This window comes from Acanthochromis polyacanthus, chromosome 1 (genome assembly GCF_021347895.1).
Source record: "Acanthochromis polyacanthus isolate Apoly-LR-REF ecotype Palm Island chromosome 1, KAUST_Apoly_ChrSc, whole genome shotgun sequence".
Classification (NCBI taxonomy): Eukaryota; Metazoa; Chordata; class Actinopteri; family Pomacentridae; genus Acanthochromis; species Acanthochromis polyacanthus.
In genome coordinates, this window is record NC_067113.1 from 14,759,469 (window position 1) to 14,781,785 (window position 22,317).

At 40.5% G+C, this 22,317-nt stretch overlaps 1 protein-coding gene across 3 annotated transcripts in view; it reads right to left on the reverse strand.

Moving 5' to 3' along the window:
* Positions 1-22,271, reverse strand: part of prkd3 (protein kinase D3) — a 40,479-nt gene extending 18,208 nt beyond the window's left edge. For all 3 annotated transcript variants that reach the window (XM_022192481.2, XM_022192482.2, XM_022192480.2), the window contains exons 1-3: positions 21,392-22,271; positions 19,943-20,601; positions 319-457 (exon numbers count right to left, since the gene is read on the reverse strand). In XM_022192481.2, the coding sequence (XP_022048173.1) occupies positions 319-457; positions 19,943-20,224 (421 nt within the window). In that variant the 5' untranslated portion in view covers positions 20,225-20,601; positions 21,392-22,271. The remainder of the gene's footprint in view (positions 1-318; positions 458-19,942; positions 20,602-21,391) is intronic.
* Positions 22,272-22,317: the final 46 nt, after the last annotated feature.

Sequence of the window (22,317 nt, forward strand, 5' to 3'; positions counted from 1 at the left end):
ATACAATTTCAGTTAACCAACATTCTGTCGGGCTGACTACAGCCCTAACACTAAGTTATTTGGATATCGAATAAAAAATTTGAAACACCACACGGCAGCGTTCTAACTCTTTTATTGAACGATTAAAACTATTTGTTCATTTGTGTATTTGCCAGAAGCAACAGTTCAAGAAAATCTAGTGAGTCAAAGTTTTTGTCCTTCACACTTACTTTAGTGCTAAGGTATTCATGTTTGCATGCAGAACTTGCCTAAAACATTTACAGTAAGTTTACAAAATATGCATCATCCCACTGCACTGATCCACTGCATTGTACGTACCAGAGAGGACCACCTCGATGAGGTCTCCTTCATGGATGTCTTCTACTGAGGTCAGCCTCTGCAGGATGTTTTCGTCATTTAAATTGTGGCGGAACAGCAGGATCTTGTCGTACATGCCAAAGAAGCCACACTCTGGGAACTGGAGAGAAACAGAGGTACAGATGAAGATATTAACTACAGTAAAGAGGCTCGAGAAATTCAAAACCTGATAAATAATGATAGAGGTAATGTTCTATATATATCCAGTACACTATATCAGGACATTTATTGTTTACTTTACTGTTTCTGAGTCGTAATCTAATGCAAAAAAATAAAAACAGATACACATCAACCCGGTTAGTCTGACTCATATTTGCAAGCTGTTCTACTATAAATCTTCTGTAAATACACTCAAGCACACACACACTCATATTACGTCATTTCCAGTGGCTTACATCACCACTGCTATTGGTATTGTAGTATTCTGAACCCAACGGCTCAGGAAGAGGACTCCTGCTCAGACCTCCTTTCCTCCCTTCGGAGGAATCTACACTATAAAGTAGGTGGAAATGCAATTAAGGGGAGCCGTCAGTAAAGACTAATACCCATTTTCCCCACTGCAATCAACATAAGTGGCTTGCATTTATATTCATCAAGTCATAAAGTCCAGGTGCTTTGCTTTGGGCTTGTTTTACGAGTAAAAGCAGTCTTTTATTTCACACGGTTTCCAGTAAATCTAGTGATATCTTAATCAAAACCACACATTGCCATAAGCAATGTTTATATATTGAATTGTGTACACATAAATCAAATTATCTTTGGCACAAAGACCAATTATTTGGATTGAAGCTGGCTATGACCTGGACTCAGCAGACAGTCACTGCCAGTGCCTTGTCCAAAACAAACTTTGACAAGCAGGTTATGAGCGAAAGCAGAGTAAACTGACTTAAAGTGACATGATCAAGGAAAGGGGTGGCCATGAGGGTGGGACAGGGAGACGGGGAGAAGGAGGAGGAGGTAAACATCCTGAGAGGAGTAGAAGAGAATCAGCGCACGGGAAGTGCAGCGCCAGTCAATACTGAGTCACTTCCTGCACTGAGGGCAGCCCATAACCTCTTAGAGAGCAATGTTCTTGTCACAGGGATAGTCTGTAAGGAAAGTATTGCACATGACCACATACAGAGTGCAGCACATGTGCACATATCTGCTGTACATAGGTGAAATGGCGAAGCTCGCAGCTTGTTGTCGTGCAGTTGTTCTTTACACACCTTTCTGATTTCAAAAGGAAATATCACGCCATGAAACGGTCGACTCAAAGAGAAACACAATGAATATCTGTTTGGCACTGACCTCTCCTCTTCCCTTGTATTTTTCAGAGGTCAAAGGAGAATTGTGTTTTCAATACCAGGGAAAAGGTTCTCATCTCCTGAGCAACATAACAACACGCTAGCGCACCTGACAGTGCGGAAAAAGTAGATCAACAACAATCATCAGTGGCTATTCAAAGCTCTCCTGCATGGTTTGCATCAAAGCGGGAACTGGACCGCTGCAGTTTTACACCAAGGCATTCTACACTTGATGCCAAGCAGGCTGGTATTGAAGGATCCACCAGCTGTTTCCCCCTGAACCAGGGTCATGCACAATGAGCCACACAGAACAATGCCACTGTGGCCTGGGAGAACCAGGGGTTGGCGCAGTGTCTGGGCACGGGACATGTAAGACACCTGGAGCCTTATAATTGCCAAGAAACACAGAGACAGCAAGACAGATTGATGGCTGGGAAAACATGAGTGTATCAGATGCTGTGTGTCAACAGAGCCAGAAGGATGAAATACCTAAAGGTAAAAAAAAAAATGTAATTCTGCAAAGAAAGTGATAACTACTAAAACTTTTTGTGGACTATTGATTGGACAAAAAGACACTCCAGCAAAGGGACTGGACCCCCTGCCCCCAACCTGTCCTCTGATCTCCCTCAGCGGAGGGGAACAATTTCCCCTAAAGGATCGGCAAATTAGAACATCACAACAAAATACAACACTTCTCGTATGGACATGGGTTTTTGCACTCAAACAGCCACCAGTCACAGGGTGATTACAATACCATTCATGAACTGCCTATAGGTTCACTCCAGCAATAAACAACTTGTAGTTTGAGGAATAAACAACAAATAGTTTGAGCATTAATCCTGCTCAGGGTTGCTGCAGTGCAACGGATGCAATGTAACAGAGGTCGACCATACACATGACTGGATCAAATACTTAACATTTTTCATAACATCTGTATAGTGTATCTGTACTGCTATTTTGAAGCTGATTCCTATAAAAAATAATGAAATAATAGAAAAATGTGCTACTCTGGCTCTGATGTAGCGGCCACTTTCTATCTGTAGTTACTCTGGGATCTTGTCCAATGTCCCACCCACAAACAACGAACACTAACAGCTTTGAGGGACAAATGTTGAAAAGTTTTAATCAAGCACATGAAAAACAAAAGTATTTAATCAATTTAAATGTAATTATAAATTGTAACACCCAGATTTTCATTTACACTTGAAATGGATATCTGTTCCAAATAGCTGTTATCACTCTCCTTGATTACAAATAATCAGTATGGGAATTGAACCTGAAAAAAACGCATACTGTTTAAAACCTACAATCTAAGACATATCGGACCTACCAGGCAGAAATTAGGATATTATTTCTGGAAAGACACACTCTAGCTGGGTGTTGTAAATGTAAAATAATGAATTTTACCTCCAGTGTACTGGAATGGAATGAACTATCTCATAGGGAATATTATCAGGCATAACTAGAATAAAAAACTTTAATGTGATTTGGATTAAATTATATTTATAAATATGCTTTATGAGTATTGCTCCAGTGAGGGCAGATGACTCACCTCTTGCACTGTGCATGCTGGCAAAAGGTTCTGTCTTTTCCAACCAAGATAAATTTATTAATGGTTGAATCCCTTTTTGTGGTTTTAAGCCACTTGTAGGATAAGACTTGACTTTTTTTCCTACTAAGGAGAGATGTGTTCAGTGATGATGTAAAAAGTATGTTTTCACTTCAGGAATTAACAATTAAATGAACATTAATCCACAAATAAATAAACATGAAACTTCAATGCTCATAGAAAACAGTCTATGTAGATAAAATCATTTGGTTTCAACTTGGGTAAATCCAACATGAGGACGCCTTCACTTTTTTTTGAAGTAATCTTTGGGCGCACACCTGTCTGCAATAACTAAATGGAGACAAGAGGCCTTTCCATGCATAGCCTAGCTGCTGTTTACACTAGTCCGTCTGCATGTGAGGCATTAAGGGAACATCAGTAAAATGTAGTGTATCAATAAGCAGATGTTCAGCAAGTGATGCATTTTGGGTACAGACTTACCCATGCTTTGCCTTTTAAAGACGCATTAAATTCAGCTAAAGAAGAACCATTTTGTAGGTCTTATTTCAAAGTTTTGTGAAGTTACACAAATATAGCATGACTTAAAAGTGAAAACAATGCTGCTTATTTCAATTTAAAAAAAAAAAAAAAAATATATATATATATATATATATATATATATATATATATATATTTTGTCCCTAAAATCAGTGAATAAGTGATAGATAATCATGGTTTCAATATAAATCAAAGTAATTATGCAACACAACACAAACACATTGAGATGTTTTGTGAGGATTTATCACACACACACACGTGTTCATCCTACCTCAGGCTTACGATATTTTACCTTTCACACGAGCCTACCATCTATGGCAAATTCTATTCCTGCATGAACATTATTTCAATCAAATGAAATCGATTGCAAGCACAAGCATGAGAAGCTAATGGTTATACGGAAATGAAAAGGTCTGACTACGAAACAAGGCACGTGCCTGTACAATGGAACATTTCCAACTTGCCCCCTTCATCTGACATACCTACATCCGAAACCTTGTCATGCTTTCAGGTGATTAATGCTATATGGCTCAAACGATCACCACCATGGGCGGGAGGAGGGGGCATCCTTCCTGAGCTGACTGCAGTGTCACGGTGGGGTTTTCCTCCACTTGCCTGACACGCCTGCACTCGGATACACACAGAAAAATTGAGGTTGATGCCCAAATCCAGCCCACTCAAGTCACCTCCTCTTGGCACCCCATACAGCACTTTCCACTGTACAGAATGCGTCCCATTCAAGAACAGGAGCATCTGCAGGCAAGCACGTAATGACTATGGGGGCAGAGGACACAACGTTTTTCCATGCCCCACTAAAGCAAGAGGAAGCCTGAGGTACAAGAACAATAGATTGGCAGGTTTAGGTTACTATTTTAACAGCTTGTTGTTCAGATCATACCGATAAACTGATAATTGATGGCTAACCTGTGGGCGCATGCATGTATAAAGCAGATTCCTACACACATTTTCTCCTCCCTGCACGTAAAAATAAACCTTTCACCTCTACCGAGTTCCTGTGCATGTATACATCCTTACACACCAACACCCACGCACGCTACAGCATACATCTCCGAAGCCCATAGTGACTAAGCATGTCTTTTGTCATCTTCAAATCTATTCAGCCGAGCAGCCGCGACCACACACGCACACCAAAGGCCCCAGCGCAAAGGAGCTGTGTGTGAGGTCTACAAGTCAGGCTGGAAGGACGAGTGGAAAGGGGCTTTGCAGTCGTAAGCTTTTGTTAAACGAAGTAATCCGCTATTGATATGCTAAATCCTGTTATAAGGAAAGAGAGTGAGAGGAGAGGGGAGATGATGGGGGGGAGTGGGACTGATCTGAAATACGGTGCCATTTTGCTGGTAGCCAAAAACAAATGATCTCAAAGCAGCCGTGAAAAAAGTCTGGTTTGAAAAGTGTGACATTTCGCTTTGATAAATATTGATGCTTCTTACCAACATTTTCATTGTAGGACACAAAGTCAAAATGATGAACTAGGAAGATGACTCATAGGTCATAACCCATCCATGTACATGTAATGTGACATTAAAAACCTTTGGCTTTTGCTGAATTTTATACTGAATTTCTTCGCAACTGCTGTAAAAAGAAACAAAACTAACGTGTGAAGGCGCTCAGTCATAGAGGACAATACGAGTTCTTGTTGAAACAGAATAGCGTGCACTTGATAATGTGATGTGTGGCAGAGGTGGCTGGCAAAAGGGAAACAGCAGTGAGAGCAGCGCACAGGCTCTGACAGATGGCCATGTGATTACAGTAAGGAAAAGTATGCTGCTTGACCTCAGGCTGCATCACACCTTTATTAGTCTGGCAGCGGGCCACACAGATGTGGAGGACAGCTACAGTTAAACGTCCTGCTCCACATCACTCTGCATGAGATAAAGGCTGTACATGAACTGGTGTCTTAGTAAACAGTGCAGCTCATAAAAAAAATGTGTAGTAATGCACACTAATGGAACTAACAATTATTCTCATCCGCCTGTTAGCCTATAAAATGCTACTACAGTTTCGTTAAACCAAAATGATGTCATCAAATAGCTGGTTTGGTCAGACCAACGCTCCAGCTTGTGAAGAAATTTAGGAAAAATAGCAAAATCTCACATCTGATAAACTGAAACAAGCAAATACTTCATGTTTCTGCTTTACACATTACAAAATTTGAAAACTAGCTGTGAATGATCGTTCTGTTGATAGCTTAACCGGTGAAATGATAAATTTCAGCTCTAAAATGAAGCTTTTTGTCTTTCTATCTTTCCTTGTCAGTCTATAAGGCAAATTAACAGTGTTTTAGGAGACCAACAAAGGATCTTTTCAAAAAACACTAGTATTTAAAAATGTCAGAGACAGAGGAGTCTTGTTACCTCAGGCATTCCATTGTCATGTGACTTTTTCTTGATAACTCTGACTCACTGCCATCCTTGCTTTTTACACTTTAAATAACTAATCTGACACAGTCCAACTCTCAGTTGATTGAGGCTCCAGTTGCACAACACTTAGTTTAGAAACTGCAGTGAACTGTCATTATGAAAAGCAGTAAAATCCCATTTCAAAGCCTTTTTTCAGCCCAGTTCTTCAAACTGTTCACAATTTACATGCTTACATGATGTTTTGTTTTGTTTTGTTTTGGGATGGGTTAGCAAATTCAAGGAAAAATTGTATTCTTCACCTCTATAGTGGAGGGCTTATGCTGTGGGGGCATTTTGCTAGTTTGGGTCTACTTGTTCCCTTAGAGGGACAGGTTCCTGCAATTCAATGCAAAGTCGTTCTGAGTGACCCCTTTATCGTATAATGAAACATTTCTATCTGATAGGAGAGGTCTCTTTCGGGAAACAATAGACGGTTTGATGAGCATGAAAATTATGTGAACCATACGCTGTAGCATTCACAGTCCCCAGACCTCAACACAATTAAACACCTGTAGGAGACTTTGGACCAACAAGTAAGACAGTGCTCTTCACCTCCATCATCAAAACACCAAAGTGAGGGAATATATATTGGAAACAACGTGTTAAATCCTCCCTTCAGTGCAGTTCTAGAGACTAATACCAGCGTGCCATTAAGCTACTCCAGCGGCACAGAGTGGTCCAACACATTACTAAGACACTTCACGTTGGGTTTTCTTCTAATGTGTCACCCATCTGTGGCTGTACCAGGTATTTTCTTATGCACAATAATGAAAATCACCTGTTGATAGATTTTGTGAAATGTTTTGGCATTTCAGCTGAACAGTGCACCTGGAGAAATAAAAGTGAATATGTTAGAGAGGACAGAAAACTTAGGACACGTTTTCACTGTGTTGCCAATTCTAATTCAAAGTCCAGCTGGGAAACTGAGGGTGTTAAATAAGCAACTATGTCAGCCCACAACTACTTCTGAGGTGCCCTTGAGAAAACAACTATCCTTCTCATCAGTTCTCAGTTGTAGGAATGCTAAAAGTAAAATATGTTTCCACACTGAGCTACAGTACTACAAAAGCAGAGGGTAGAAGATTATCTAACCCTCCATGAAAACTTACATACTTTCATCGAGGTACAAGATTCTTGGAAACATGTAACCAGAGTCAGGAGGTACACGGCTCCTGTTTATTTAGCTTGAGGTGGTAAGATAAAGACTGTCACAAGATCAGTATGATACAAGGTGCTTTTATTCACCAGACGAACAAGTCCATTGACTGATGACCTTGAAATTTTTTGATAGTGAAACAGCCCCAGAGACAGAACACCACAGGACACCACAGGATGAGAATTTTTTTGCTTGTCATACATTTCAGTGAGTCTGTAAGAACATCTTGAAAGCGGGCCCAATGAGAAGAGAGGAGAATAAAATGGCACACATAAGCAAACTCAGTCAAATAACTATGCATGTCTTGATGAGTTTTGATGTACAGCAGATTTAATAGACAACATGTGCTGCATCAACATTCTCTACAGTCAGTCTTCAAACCACTGAGCTGTAGTGAGGGTTTCACAAATAGAAAAACTGTTTTTTTTTTTATGTCAAAACAATGGGGAAACCATTGTTTGACTTTGAGGTGCATTTTAACGCCCACAACAGAGGAAAATACACTTCAATACTTCAACTCGGCAAACGACTGCATTGGAAAATCCAATTATGTGCTCACGCAAACCTTGGGGGGAAAGCTGTGTAATTACTTTGTTCAAGTCACATCAAACACAATGTGGAAAACTGTGTTAATTTATTAAAGTCAACAGTGGAACTGCATTTGTTTTCATTACATATTATTAATATAATACCAAGGAAAAGTTTTCCACGCAGCCTGGGTACAAGAAACACATGTGCAGCAAACTACACAATTACAAGATGTGGGCAATAACAGCAGCCAAATAATTAATTTGTCACTGGAGTGATGCATCAAAAGAGGGCACACTGGAAACACTCTGGTTTTCCACTGTCTTGCTCAACATTAAGTGTTTTAGGTCCTCCATTAACAGTTTCCATATACTTTGGCTGCATGATTTCGAAATAATTCACTTTGATGCCACAGATGTCCTCACTATACTGTAGGTATAGAGCAAATTAAATATAAAAATGTATTTGAATTAGTTTTTAGACACCATTATCCCACTGAAGTTGAAATATTAATCTGTAAGCAGTCCTACTGTGATCAAAGATTTCTTTTACAAGAGAGATCTGGCCAAGGTAACAACCATACAAACTCACACAAACACTAAAATGCAACATAGTAAACATCACATACAAAAATCCACAATATAGAAAACAGCTATTTAATTAGAGGCCTCACAAGAAAAAACAACCACATGCCTCTGTCACCACATTCTTTACAGCTTCTTTAAATTCATCAATAGACATAAACATGTCCAATTTTAGTTTTATGGCAGTTTATTCCATACCCATGCTGTATAATAGGGAAATGCAGTTTTCCTGTGATGTGTTGAAACCTGGCATACATTTAAAAGCAACCACCAGACCTGAGACTTAGAAGTAAATAAAACTATGTTGGAAGTTTATCCCAAATTGCTTTATAAATAAAAAATATATCTGTTCAGTTGTCTACGAGTAGTCAATCTTGCCCAACCCACCAAATCATATAGAATGCAATTGTGAGGAAGAGACTGCTCATTTGGAATTAAACATAGAGATGTGTGGTAGAATGAGTGAAGGCTATGTAAAATAGAGGTTGCATGCATATACAATATGTCACTGGAATCAGTCACAGGCAGAAAAGTAGTTTTTCCTTAGCATTGAAAGTTAAGCAAGTTTTGTTTCTAATACTTTTTTTCCTCACAAACAACTAACACATTTATAACGGGCCTTCAAATGATGCATCATGAATGTTTTTTTTTTTTAATTTAAGTGATCTTACAAGAGCAAATCAAATAAGAAGATCAAAATTTCACTCATCTGAAGTGGAAAATAATTGTGGTGTTTCAAGTAAAATACAAAAAAATAGAATGAAAAATGTAAAAAAAAAAATTAAGAAAAAACACTCTGGAAAGTGCAACATACCATGACTACAAGGAAGGAGGAGTAAACTCAGTATTTAGTCTCCAAACTCTGAAGAAAAAGTTTGACATTTTGGGGGGAAAAAACACTTAATATACTATATTATTTTCTTGTACAGAGTTACATGAAACTCTACTGTCTATTAAATATTACCTTAAAAATTAGAAATAGAGAGACACAACTAGCACAAACCTGTCCACATAAGAAAAATCTCCAACTCTAAAGCTTACTAATCAGGGCCTAAGATCTTGTTTGTTTGTGCAAAAATGACACATTGTGGTTTTCTACACGGTCATGTGCTGCAGAATTTTCTGGCTGGGAGCCATATTTGACCAACAAATATTTAACTTAGTAAAAAGTATTTCACAATGTTGGACAATTCGTTCAGCTGTCCCAGGATTACATTTTCATTAGAGTCAAACCAAAACTGACATATGATATTTGGGATTCAAAAAATCTAATTACAACACAGAAGAACCATTCTTTTTTAAAAGAATAGTTTAACGTGAATTTGAAAATTACAGGGCCACACTCTATACTAATCTGGACATTTCACAATCGAAAAATAAACTTGTCAGTTCTTTCAAATGGACAGCCTTTTTAATGGAGACATTGTCTTTAAATTGTCAAACAAATCCTTGCTATTTACATATCTCAACTTGTTGCTTGACCAATATCACTCTAGTTTTAATGAACTCCTCTTGAACTTTAGGAGGCATTATCAAACTGCAACAGTTTTTAAAATCTCTTCATATGTGAGCGACAGCATTAATTATTTCATTCATTTAGCAAGGCATTTTAAAAAATAGCTCTAATCTGCTGACCACAGTTGATGATAAGTCACGTAATTCATAGGATGTGCTTCACTTCCACTCTGCAGCAAATGCATGGAAAGAATGGCCCAAAACATATGCTTCATTTCAGTAGTACATAAAACTGCTTGCTCCTCCGTTTGCAGGTACAGGCCAAGAAAAACACGCTACAGCTGAAGGCAGAAAAAGTGGGGGCTGACAAAGCACTACCCTCGTATGGTTTATATTCAAGACGGCATCTTTGTACACTTTCAGGATCAAGCAAAGTCGTCCTATCACTGTCTACAGCACATTCACAGTATGTGCTCGAGACAACCTCTTTTCCACTGCAGGAAGACTTCACTAAGAGCAATCAACCGAAGCATCCGCGTGCAGCGGAAAGGAAACTCATGTGGTGGCTTGGCGGCAAAAGAAGCTGTGACTTTCTCACTCTACAGGCTGACTAACTTGTTTTCTTCCATGTGGTGGAGTATGGCTCATGGTTCATTCATAGGTTTTGCTTTTTTTTTACAGTATGAGGCTGTGTCATCATGGAAGGTAGATGCAGAATGACTGACACCTGATGCTGCTCAACAGTCAAAGTTTCAGCCAGGCATGAAATAAAGCTTTACTTGAAATATATTAGGTGCTACAGTCAATTTTAATGTGCAGGACAGCATAGCAATGCACTTTCAAAGTGCAAAACCCATCACACAAGGTGAAAATGTTAACTCTCCCCACTTAATGCAGCCAACACGTTCACAGTGCAGCTTTATATGCAACAAAGTCAGCACAACAAAAACACAACTTTTTCTTTGACCAGCATCTGACGGCACTAAGTCACTTCTCACCCTTGGTGTTATATCTGTATGTTTCAGACAAGTGTGACCATTGTGGCATGGTTTAAGCATAGCTGACGCGAGCTGTAAAATGAGAAACGCAGAGGTTTGAAAAAGTGCCAAGCGTTCATGTGCAATTAATTCAGTGCTGGTTTCCTTCTTATTGTAAGCTGAAGGTTGTGTATGTGTCTGATTGCAGCCTACATGAATTTGTGTGTGTTTATCTACAGTTCTGGTGCAGACAAGCTGGAATCAAAACTCTAACCACTGAGCCCAGGTCCACGGCCTCGTCCAGACCGCAGCATAGTAGGAGACTCTACACCTGTCATCCTAGACCCCCGTTCAATCATCAGGAGACTCTAGGAAAGCTATACCGCTTACCCAATTTACATCAACCACAATGGCTCACGGTTTCCAGCAAAATCTCCGCCTGGTTTTATAAAACGTCACTGTGAAGCATTCCAAAGAAAATCCCACAATTATTTAACCAGCTTTTGATTATTTGGATCTAGAGAAACAATACTCTTCTGTGGTAATTTGGCCTGAAAACAAAAGCACTGAAGTGAAGTGGAGATAATGGAGGTGAGGTCACTGTTTGGTTACAAGCCACTGCATCCTCAACACGAGCCAGGTGGCTTCTGTTATAACAGCAGCAACGTTTTTTACATACACGACACAAACCGTCTCATCTCTCTTTAGTGTCATACATGTGTTGGTGTTTGCCTGCATGAATCTGTGTACTTATGAGTATGTGCATGAGTTTTACATGCATTAACAGCATCCAGAGGCCAAGCAGAGAAGAGGAAGGCTGAGTCACAGGATCTAAGGCCTCGCAGGAAGAGAGCAGTGTGATCTAAGACATGCTTGGCCAGGCCCCCGCACACTGCTGATGAGTTATAGCTCCACTGTGATCCTCCGCAAGCGCCTCCACCCCAAAGATATAGTGCAGTACACACTCCATCTTCCCTTTCTGGCATGGAGTAGCAGGGGACAGCCGCCAGATTCACCTCCACAAGGGGCAAATAAACAGGTGAACCTGGGGAGAATTTATGGGAGATTGATGGCGACTGCACTTTCTCTTGTTCTGGCAGAGCGGGAGGTCAGAAGGTGTGCGTTAATAGCAGGATGTAAGAATGGGCTGCTGTTGCACAACAAAAACATTAACAATTGCTGAGAGTTCTACTGCAGAAAGTGGCTGAGGGCAAATGTTTGAAGTTTTTACTTTCTTTACAATAAATAACGATGACCTACTTTTACAGATGTTGAATTAGTAGTTTCACAGAAAGAAAATTGTACTTATGCAAAAGAGCTAAGCTAAACACTCAATCCAGCCAAATTCCAACACTCAAACTGTCACCTTCTTCAAAACAGACCCACCATAAGGCAATTTCTCTAAACGTTTAAATACACAGACAAGAATAATAGCAAGTGCAGCGTGGAGAAAAGCCATTTGTACGCAGGCACACAGACTGAACAGGCTGTGCTGCTCTGCCGACCACAGCAGATTGGAGAGCAGGAGCAGAGAGAATATGGAAACTGGGAGCGGCTCTGAGGGGGAACTAACCAACAAGTACTGAAGAAAGAGACACAGTGACAAAGGGAGTCATGCTAAGAGGCTGACTGGTCCCCTTGGGTTTAAAAATGCTCAAGCCAATCAAACAAATGTGGAATTGTAGAGTTTTTTTTTTTAGTTTAGCCTGCAGTTCTTTTCATTAGGGCAAACCGTTGCTTAATAAATGAGTACTCTATTATTTAAATGTTTCTTAAGACCCTTTTTTCTTTGTAACTCGGAGAGTTTCTTGTTGTATAAACATGTAATTTCACTTCCTCTGCCACCTTCCTATCAGTTTGACAGATCACTCTCTATACTGAAAGACAGGAAAGGCAAACAGTGCTAAGAAAACAACACAGAATAAGACATTCTGCAACCTGCTCATACTACAGGGATCAATAATACCACACACATATGATTGTGTGGTCACAGCAGAGACCATGTGGTCTTCACTGCAATGACATGGGAAACATTTTTTGACATGTTAATAGTACTGCTAAGGTCATGAATATTACAACTGTTTGTACTAACCTTTTCAGCTGGAGGGTTCCTAAAGTCAGAAAAAAGACATTAGTGATTAACTCGGTCAAACAGGTAACTGTTAATATATTGAAGAAGGTAGTGTCCTTGCCATTAAGCCAAGTTGAACTCCTTCTCTTCAGCATTTGTCATGCTTGAAATCCTTAAAGTGTGCTGAGGTTGTCAGCAAGTGCAGTCAAGATGGAAAAACTGTTAATGAGTAAATTAATAAGGGAAATGAGATATCCTCCTTCAGTGAACCGTTTTATGCCACAGTTACAAATTTATGAATGGAAACAAGAGTCTCTCAGGAAGTACTTCTAAATCACTCCATGTGGTTGACTTCACAAGGACAAAGTCACCTGGATCCCTGAGTATTAAATGGTTGTACGTTGCTGCAGCCTACCACTTCAATATAATCACAGTCAAAGCCCTTTTAACCAGCATTAGCTGAGATTGGATTGATGCGAGATTATCTCCTACCACGGGTTAAAGTCAAGTATGGTGAAGGACATTTGTGCAACCTAGAAGCACAAAACATCCAAAGCAAAAAGCCACACTTGGTGGCAGGAGCAGCCTTCAACTGATGGTTTTGGCAAAAAACAGCAGCCGTACAGCGCCCACAACCTCTTCTGTGCCTCATGCAGGGCCTGCCAACAGGGCTGTCCCAGTCTCCCCTGCCCCCTGTCCCTGGAGAGGACCACGCTTCTCCACTCTGTCATTCTGGGACTCTTGTGGCTAGGCCCTGTGTTCTGCCTTGCCACTTTACATTTAAAGGGGAGCGAGGCGGCAGAAATGTGCACTGCAGATGGTAGAAATTACTTAGCTCACTTAACTTCAGAGATATTTTTTTTCCTTTTTCTTCTCTCTCTCTTTTTTCCACAAATTACTCCAAGCCTGGGGAAATTGATAGATTCCTTGTGCAAGTAGGCTTTTGAGTTGTACATGGAAGACTTTTTTTCAGCAATCCCCTTTGTGATATCAATTTAGTCAATTCCATGGCTTTGGAATACATCAACATGTTTGCAAATGGACACTGAAAACCATCACAGTTTGAAAAAGGCTGAGGTCATAACAGTGTTTTTTAGAACCAGTACCAACAGTGAATATTTTGACTCATGGGTGACCTGTTTTTTCTTGAGACGGAGCTGAATGTGCTTTCCAGGAAACGTCTGGCCCCATGTATATCACACATAAAGTCCTGTGCTGTTGGGACGTCCTCTGGGGTGAAATATGTCCTCCAGCTCCATAGGAACATGCAGATGTGGGCTTATACTGCCGAAGGGAAGGAGGGAGGGAGATGGTGGTGATTTATTTCCAGTGTGCTTCAGCTAGTGTTGTTCGATGTGAACTGCAGTCTCTCCATTTTCCATCTGAACCCTTCTTTCTTGCATTTTTCTTCTCCTCTTATTTTCTTCTTCTTCTTACAGCTCTGCTATTCTCTCTTAATCCTTTCTGTAGATACTACTCTCCAGATCAACTCTCCAGATCAGCTTTTTTTTATCATGAACATAAGATCCCAAACAAGAGGGCTGATGAGAGCATAATCAGTTATTGATGATCAGCTTCCAAAGCTAACTGTTCAAGTCAAAAATATACACAATAGCTTTTAGCTTGAATCATCCAAAGGTAGATATAAAATCTTAACAAAACTAAACATACACAAACCAAAGAAAATCTTCTCTACTGTTGCAGCTCAATCTAATTAATCTTGTGGAGGAATGTTGAGCTGATCATGTTTTCTCTGCCAAATGTTACCTTGCATCATGCAAGTGATATTACTCAAAGGTTTAGAACAATCCAAATCCTTCTGTTTTTATAATACTTTGCTATTTTCCTGTATTTTGTCCAACACAGCCTGTTTCTAACTCAAAAAGGCCTTTGTCTTGCTAATTACAGAGGCAGCTGTACAGACCTCAACTAGAGACTAGGAGTTACGGCACTGACAAAACCAGTGGGGAAACCTGTGGCTGAGGCAGCTGCCTTTCACAGCATTTCCAGCTGGAGTGAAAATGCAGCAACATCCTTCGGACAAGTACTAAAATTAAAGCATTCATAAAACTAACATTTGAGGCAAAGGTTTAATGTTTTTTTCCATTACCTTTGCCAGATCTCTTCAAATTTCCTTCCTCCTGTTAAGCTTTATCATTCCCTTTGATGGAAGGAGAAACTTTTAAGTGATGCCAAGCTACACTGTAAATCCTCCATTTATATCAAACATGTCCACTGCCAACATTCACCAGAAGATTCTATTGTGCTATTGTAAGATATTAAGTATAATCCTATAAAGACTGAAAACTAAACTGTCTTGGCCATGCAATTAGCATTACCGCATCCATCAAAATCTGTCAAATATACTACCAAAGCAAGTGTTTCTAGCCTCAAATATTTCAGTTTCCTAACAGTCTAATCCCACCCATACCAAGCAACATCACATCATCCTCCAAAAATGCCTGGGTGAAAAGGAATGTTCTGTTGCTGGCTGGCTGTCCAGCATGACCAGCTGGCTAACTGGGAGTCATTCTCAGAGAGTCGTGAACTTTTGTCCCACCACTGCTCCCTTGCTGGCTGCACGAGAGGACTTGGGCGACACCAAACAGGAAACTCTCAACAAGTGGAAGCCATGGATGTTTATCTCGCACCATTCATCAAGCCCCAAAAACCAGACAGAGAAGTCAGGACCCATATAGTGAAACAAGGCTGTCCCAACTTGGAGTTGCATGCAGCCACAACGGGGCCATTAAAGACCATCATGAGTTAGATCTGGGCTTGACGGTACCAGACTGGGGGCGGTCTCCACCACCCAATGCCCGGCTCCACTCATCCTTTCTCACAGTCTTCAAGGAGTCTGGCTTTGAGTTGATACCCTTGTGCCAAGTGGTGACACTAAAAAAGTCAGATTTTCATGTATTCATTAGATTGCAGGAGCAGTGACTGCAATAGCTGCTCTAAGGATCAAGTTGCCCCATTTTAAGGTTGACCTTACTCACTAAAGTTGGCTTTTGTGGTTCAAACCACTCCTATCAAACCACCTTCAGATCAGCACAGAGAACAGAGAGAAAGCAAATCTATTCTGTGGAAGCAGGCCAAGTCATGTGGTTGAGTCTTTAACAGGAAGAGGAATGAGTCGTACAAAACCTATACAATACACAGCTATTACAACAGGCTGCATGATTCTCTGTCAAACAACGAGGCTGATTCAAAACTGAAGGGTTAAGGAAAGATACAAAGTGTCAACCTTGGAGGCTTGACACATTATACACATTAAAGGGAACATATTATGCAAACCTCACTTTGTGAAAGTGTTCTTATAGTAGTGTGTGTTGCAGTAGCCTCATTATGAGGTTCGAATTTGAAAACTGTCTGTTTCCTCCCTGCCTTGCTACATCACATTTTGTGAAAATGCCTGTTCAAACGTCCAATTTTGATTTGGGTCCGCTTATGACGAAATAAGCGGATTTAACTCCTCCCCCTGACTGGTCTCAGGCAAAATTTTACTCAGAGAAAGAGTTTTAGATTTTATTTTCAGAGTGGTTAAAAATCACAATGTCAGGAACATCACTGTGCTTACTGTGCATTGTAAGGTTTCTTTGTTGACAACATAATTAGAATTGGATGTAAAATTTCCAGCTTCAAATGCAACCAATAATTTTAAATTTATGTTACTTTCAACGACTGTCATCCTTGCCCGCTCCATTTCATACATACTTTACATCTCACCCAATGAGATTTCGCAAATGTTAGCCATACAAATTAGTGACCCATGTATATACTGTATGTTTCAGACCACTTATTTCCGTGGTGGAATACAATAGTGTGTATGTTCCTTATTAATTATACATCAGTCATGGAGTATGGAACTTGCACTGCTGTGGTATTGGTCTTGACTTTGTCTCAACCTATCAAAGTTTTAGTCTCGTCTTGGTCTTGGTGCACTCATGTCTTAGTTGAAGTGGTGTTGACTGCGATACTAGTGGTTACATCAGTGTCTCAACAACAAATCTGTTGCTCAACTGTCATTCAAGCTCTGTTCTGGCGGTGTCGAAGGCGGGACCTCTGTTAACACCTTGCTTTGACTGTAAAACCTGGTTTACTAATCACTAAAGTCAGTGAGAGGTAGTAGTTGGCTGTGTAAAGGGAAAACCCAAATCAGAGACAAGGCACAATGGCAGGACTTAAGCCTCAAACATGCCTGAAAGCACCTTGGGATCGAATTAAAGGAAGCTGCTGAGAAAAGTGCATCTGGGTTGCTGTTTTTGCCTCGTTGGCACAGTGACCCAGACCCAGACAATCAGCAGGAAGATGGACCAGTTGCATAGCCACTGTAACACCAGGTTGAAGGCTAACAAGATATCAACATGGTGTCTATCACAGTTTACATGCAGCTTAATCCCATGCTGTAAATTCACAACAACTGACACAGCAGAAAACCTCACACTGAACTGCACAGTTTTAAGTTGGGATAAGCATCCCTGTTTGCTACATGGCTGAGTGGTGAGTCACTTCGTGGAGCAGGCCAGCTCTCAGTGGAGGAAGCAGCACCACTGAGGGGGAATACACTTCCATCCAGACTCTATCTCCATGCAGATATTACCACATAAAGTTTAAAGCTTTTTCCTGTCTTGCCTCTGCTGACAGACACCTGAAGTTCTGCTGACTCGAGACGTCCTGGGACGACTGTCAATGGCTTAGCAAGCTCGGGTCAGAGATCCTCAGCTGGGAAAGCTGGCTGGGACGAGTGGACTTTGCAAAAGGCTCACCACTGTCATGCATGTTTTAGAACAAGAAGTGAGGCAGGGATGGACTGAAAGCACACAAGGCCTACAGTCATATTTTCCATTGATATCAAAGCCATATGGCTGGATTTCATGAAATAGTTGAGGCAGTACACTGCATTTGGCAGTGTTTAATAGAAGAACTGCACAATAATGTGGATGAAAAGGCTGAGTATGTTCTGTGCTGGTGTACAGTACATTATGTTGAAAGAATATACAGCATGTTCAGATGTTTATTGTGTACATAGCTCTCTAAATGGAGTTCCCATGACTGTGGGTCATAAATTATACAATTTCCTGCCACATCTTATCAGACTCCACACCAACCTTAGATTATCTATGTGATACACAGTAATAAACTGCACAAAAGCAATAGGTGATCCTGATCTCATCCTGGCAGATTATCAGCAGCACCCACTCACCATGAATCCACTGCACTGATTTTCTTTATGAGTTGTCTTTAAGCATCACATTTCCCACCCTTTTCCTGTTACAGATTCTTGCAACTATGCCAATATGTTACAGGATCCATGTAAATATGCGCAGTGATGAGATTTTCTGCTCTGCGGACCAGAACTGTCTATAACTAGCTAGTGAGAATCAGCAGACCTCGTAAAGAACAACAACATTACCCTGCTCCTCTGGAATGTCAAATTGGACAACATGGAAGCAAAGGACACAGGCTCAATACAAATAGCTCCTTCACTATCTTCCATTTATTGTTCAACACAAGTTTCCTCCACATTCCTTTTTCTTTTTATTGTAATTATCATCCTCCTGCCATGACTGTAGTCCTGACCTACCTAAATGTTTGATTCTAGTGGTTGATGAAAGTGCTTTGTTTAATCACCCTCTTTTTATTTAGTTGATGATAATTAGAGACGCAAATGGAGTAATCATCATTATTCACAAAAGGTTAAAAAACTGCAACATGTGGATGCTCCCAGAAGCCATTTCATTATTCCAACAGGCTTTGCACACCATTAATCCCACACAGCTATGAAGTACAGCACACACTCATGGGCTCATAGAAGGTCTGCAAGAGGTTTAGAGCACCTACATATGTTAAGAAGTATTGGATATTTAGTAGGTAAATAAGAATGGATATTAATAAATTTCAATTTTATTTGAAGGATTCATTTTAATTCTATGCAATGTACTGTTAAATTTCATTCCCCAGTTTATGTGAAGTACGTTTTTTGATCATGTTTGTCTGACAAAGAACCCCACTTCATATAAAAGGCACAACATGGCGTTGTAGCTTTACAATGCCTATTATATAGGGCTGCTTCAAATTAAAAACAAAAAATGTAAATGTTCTCTCAGTCTTACTTTGCGTATTATAAACAGGCGCACACACAAATCATGATCAGGACTTTTCAAGCACTCAAAAACGAATAAGAACAAGGAAATTAAAGCTGGCGCCATTGATTTGCACTTCTCGCACGACCAAATATGAGAAGGCAAAAGAAGTTGAATGATGCAGCCTGTTCTTGTGTTTAAAGCCTCTTTTCATGCTGAGGCTACACTCCAGTGCCATTACAACACATTACCACTGCCATGGAAAATAAAGTAAGTCCAACATACATAAGAGGCACAAAACCACTGAGTAGTTTTGTATGTATGTGTGCACTTGCATCGTGTCCAGTAACATTACACCACAATGTAAATAGCTGGCACTGCTAGACTGTGTCGTGTAACTGGAGGAGCATCAGCGCTGTTGTGTGCATGCTTCTGCGGTGTTTGACTCATTTTGAGGCACATGGCCCAGATGTCTGCTTTGGAAAACAAAACCTAAACAGATGAATATGGTAGAAGATGGCAAAACACATGCTGGTGCACCATCATGTTGGTCCCCTACCACCTTTGATATTATTGTCTAAGTCGGAAAACAAGGTCAGATTAATGGGTATGCGTGTGTCTGTGGAAAACCTTTTACCTCAAAGGAGATTGGAGATAAAATGTTTGATGAGGGGTGACCTTTATGACCTTAAGTTCTGTGTTGAATGCACTTTTATTGCTGTTTGTTTAACGTTTTATTTCTCTACCTTTAAATCGTCTTTCGAATTATTTTTAAAGTTATGTGCTGAATGCACCTTGAATTGCTTTGTGTACGAACTGTGCTATACAAATAAAATTGCCTTGCCTTTCTAACTGAGAACAGAGTGAGAATTACATGAATGGGAAGCGATTTCAGAAACTGGATGTCATCCCTACCTTCTGATCCACTATGGAGCACACCAGGTCCTTGACAGCCGACAGCGACAGGTCACTGGCCTCCAGGTTCACCGTCTCTCTGGTCAGTCCGATCTGCAGCAGGAAGGACACCCCATGGAAAGAGCTGCGGGAGTTGGTGGGGCTGGGGGCGCTGTGACTGCCGTTGGACAGTCGTGTGTAGAGCGGTCCAGGTGAGCTCGGCGTCAGGGCGGATGACGGGTGGTGCGGATGGAGAGAGTGGAGGAAGGCTCGAGGTAAGGATGGGGGAGAGGAGGCAGACATTGGGTTTCTTCCAGTTGCGACGTGAAATGCTGAATAGTGGAGAATTCACTGAGGGCTGGTGGAAAAAAGCACAGCTGGACCTCTGTGGAGTGACTCGTCGTATGGGGAATCTTTAGTCCTCATCAGTAGTAGTGACTCGACACCGTATGCTTATATTAAAGCGGCATTGTCTTTTTAGAAATTAAGAGGATAATAACCTATCCACCCACCTGAGCTGGTACAATGCACGCTCATTCACTAGATGGGCAAGTGATGGAGAAAGGGTCTCTGAGCAATCCGCAGACCTCTGCAGTAAAATCACTGCAACAAACTTCATATCCTGGAGTTTTGCTCCTTCTCCTTACTGAAGTCAGTAATCCACTCTGACCACAGGAAGCCTGTCACCGCAAACATACACACAGAGACAAACACACACACACTGCTATTTTTACAATGAAAGAAATATTCACTAATCTGAAAACAGTGGAGAACATCCAGGGAGTATGAATGAATCAGGTATATTGGTAACACAAATTCATTCAGAAAATTTGTGTTACTTATACATATATATATATATATATATATATATATATATATATATATATATGTATGTATGTATGTATACACATATACATACACACACACACACACAACTTCTATTATAGTTTGCCTTGCTGCTGCCTTGTACTGTTTTGGTTCTCAGTACTTCCTCATGGTAAGCTTTAAGCTAGCTCTTATTACCATATAGTACATAAATTGTGCAAAAAGAGCTACAACTTAAACATTTTTGTATAAAGTCAATATTTTTACAACGCTGCTGTACTTTTATGACTGTTTATACATGTAATAAAGTTGCTACTACATCGTGCCTTTACGCTAGCGCGGAAAACAATCAATGAACAGCTTAAAAGACACGTAAAAGTCGACAAAGCGAATCATTTCTGTGTATGCACCAATTCAAACTTCACAAACATCTGGAACCAAGGCTTCTGAACATCTGCACCCCTCCCACTTTCGATTGGCTTGCTGGCAGAACACAACCCGAGTCGAGAATGCCAGCAAAACAAGTTATACAAGCCCTGAATTTGCACATTTTCGCTACACTTTAGTCGCAGTTGAAGCACTTCTTCGTGTGAAGTTCGTTTAAAAGCAAACGTCGAGTGAAAGGTGACTGAAACGATACTTTACCTTCACCCACGGCGAAGGGCGCTTTTCTTTCCATTGTGAGAGCACTGAAGAAACTTTTTAACTCCATCCACTGAGGAAAGCGGAGTCTGAACTTTTATTCTTCTGCACTTTTTTGGAAGTCGCGCACAAAAGCACAGCGTCGCAGCCTACACATGATAAACACCGACTTTAGTTTTGCACGTAGACTCGCTCAGACTAACCGTGCCGTCCATTTATTTTCTCTTATCTTTTATTCCAGTTTGTAAATTCATGCGCATCTTATTATCCTTCCAGCTGTGACTACTCCCCCTGCTTGACGAGAAAATGAGCAGCGACCGTCGCTGGGGCTTGGAGTCTTTTATTATCTCCGCATAACTGACTTTCCATGTGTGGGGAGGAAAACTTGAACTACAGTCCGTGTGAAGCAATGGCGCCTCCGATGGAGCTCCAGCCAATGCGCATGTGCCTTTCTTTTCCGTTATTTCAACTTGGCCATGCCAAGAAAAAATACTTTATTCCACATGACCCGGATCGGTTAGTAATACACTGAGCCCTAAGCAGCCTTTTATGAGTTTAAATGCAGTTAAATGAGGAATAAACTGACTTGACTTTATTTATATGAAAGTACAACAAAGCAACATAGATTGTCTGCTAACTTTCAGTTTCTTCTGTTTTTCCCTCTTCATCCATGAACAGTTCAACTAGAGCTTACTGGATGAATTTAAGTCTGTGGCTACTGCTTTTACTTCATTAGAAAAGTAAGTTTCCTGAAGTACATACGGGGAGTTTTATATTCTCTGCAACTACCTGGAACTTCTAAGGATTGGCAAGAAAAAAAACAGGAAGAAGAGCCTGATTTTGCAATGATGCTTACGTGTTATCTAACTGTCAGCTCACCAGATTACACAAGAGATTTTGGGAACTTGTCCATGGTTACTCTTGCGGTG